This window comes from Octopus bimaculoides, chromosome 4, assembly GCF_001194135.2.
Source record: "Octopus bimaculoides isolate UCB-OBI-ISO-001 chromosome 4, ASM119413v2, whole genome shotgun sequence".
Lineage (NCBI taxonomy): Eukaryota > Metazoa > Mollusca > Cephalopoda > Octopoda > Octopodidae > Octopus > Octopus bimaculoides.
In genome coordinates this window covers 41,031,870-41,033,119 of record NC_068984.1, presented here as the reverse complement: position 1 = coordinate 41,033,119, position 1,250 = coordinate 41,031,870, and the positions used below count along the sequence as shown (strand labels likewise).

The 1,250-nt window shown below is 33.0% G+C and overlaps 1 protein-coding gene across 1 annotated transcript in view; it reads left to right on the top strand.

The window, feature by feature from the left end:
- The window catches only part of LOC106883713 (katanin p80 WD40 repeat-containing subunit B1), a 54,273-nt gene that overhangs the window by 45,900 nt on the left and 7,123 nt on the right, over positions 1 to 1,250 (top strand). Inside the window, exon 13 of the mRNA XM_014934825.2 lies at positions 1,156 to 1,223. Within this exon, the coding sequence (XP_014790311.1) occupies positions 1,156 to 1,223 (68 nt within the window). The remainder of the gene's footprint in view (positions 1 to 1,155; positions 1,224 to 1,250) is intronic.

Here is a 1,250-nt window from a genome sequence, read left to right as displayed (position 1 = left end):
ATCTGTTTCGTAGTTTACAGAATCATTTGGGGGACATAACTTTTGCTAGCCAGGAGGAGGTCGAAACTAACATTTCAGAGTTCGTGGCTTTGAAACCAAGAGAGTTTTAAATTGATGGGATTAAAAAGCTTGTAAATAGATGGAAGGAAGTCATAGATAATCAGGGAAAGTACATTGATGATTAAATTTCAATTAAATATATTTGATCACTTGTTTTCTTTATTCAAAATTCGGACAGAACTTATGGGATGACCTGATAATATTGGATTATTGGGTATTTCTAATGAAGAGAAACTTTGCTCTTGACTTTTCTTACATCATTTGTGTTCATTACCAACATTCTTTTCTTAATTTCTTTCATGGACTGTTGCTTTAGTGGTTTCTGAGCTTTTTACTAATAAACTATATACGTCCAGGAAAACTCACTTGAGCCACTCACCTTTTCTTCTTTTATCATTGATATGGCTCTCACCTCTCAGACTCTTATACCATAAATACTTTTCTTCACTAATATTTCTTATCCAAATCTGTAACCTACAAACAGCATCCTGTAGAAGCTGAAGCAAAACAGCATAATCTGAGAGGGCCTACAATAGCTACATAGCACAACATCTTTTCCTTGGTCTAAACAACAATAATAATGGTTCTAGCATAGGCATATGGCCTGAAATTTGAGAGAGGGTGTAGGTTGGTACTTGACTGCCACTTTATTTTATAGACTCTGATAATATGAAATAATGATAAATGATATTTCTAGTAAAACAAGTGTAAAAGTAGACTATTTTGGGGGATTACAAAGATAAAGAGACGGCCAGATAGATAGACATAATGCCCATTATAGTAAGATAACAAATCTTCCCATCCACAATGGAAAATAAAGGGATAGTATCACAAATCTAAACCCTCTAAATGCACAAACTATGGGGCAGGGGTGGGTCCAGAGTTAATCTTTGTCACCGGAATTTTAACAAAAAAAAAAAAAAATCAGAGGTTATTTATTAATACAAAACTCAATATCCACTAAATAATCATACTTTTTCACATTTTTCTGCTAAAAGCCTTCCAGATTAACAGTATTGCATCACATTGTAAAGTATTGAAACTTTGGACATGTAAGTTGCTTATCACTTACTGCTGTTATTTTTTTATTTTTAGTTATTTCGAACAACAGAGAACATCTTAAGCCTCAGAGTAAAATATCCCCGAAATTATTAGGTGGTGGAGTAAGTTTGATAATTCTTTTTTTTCTT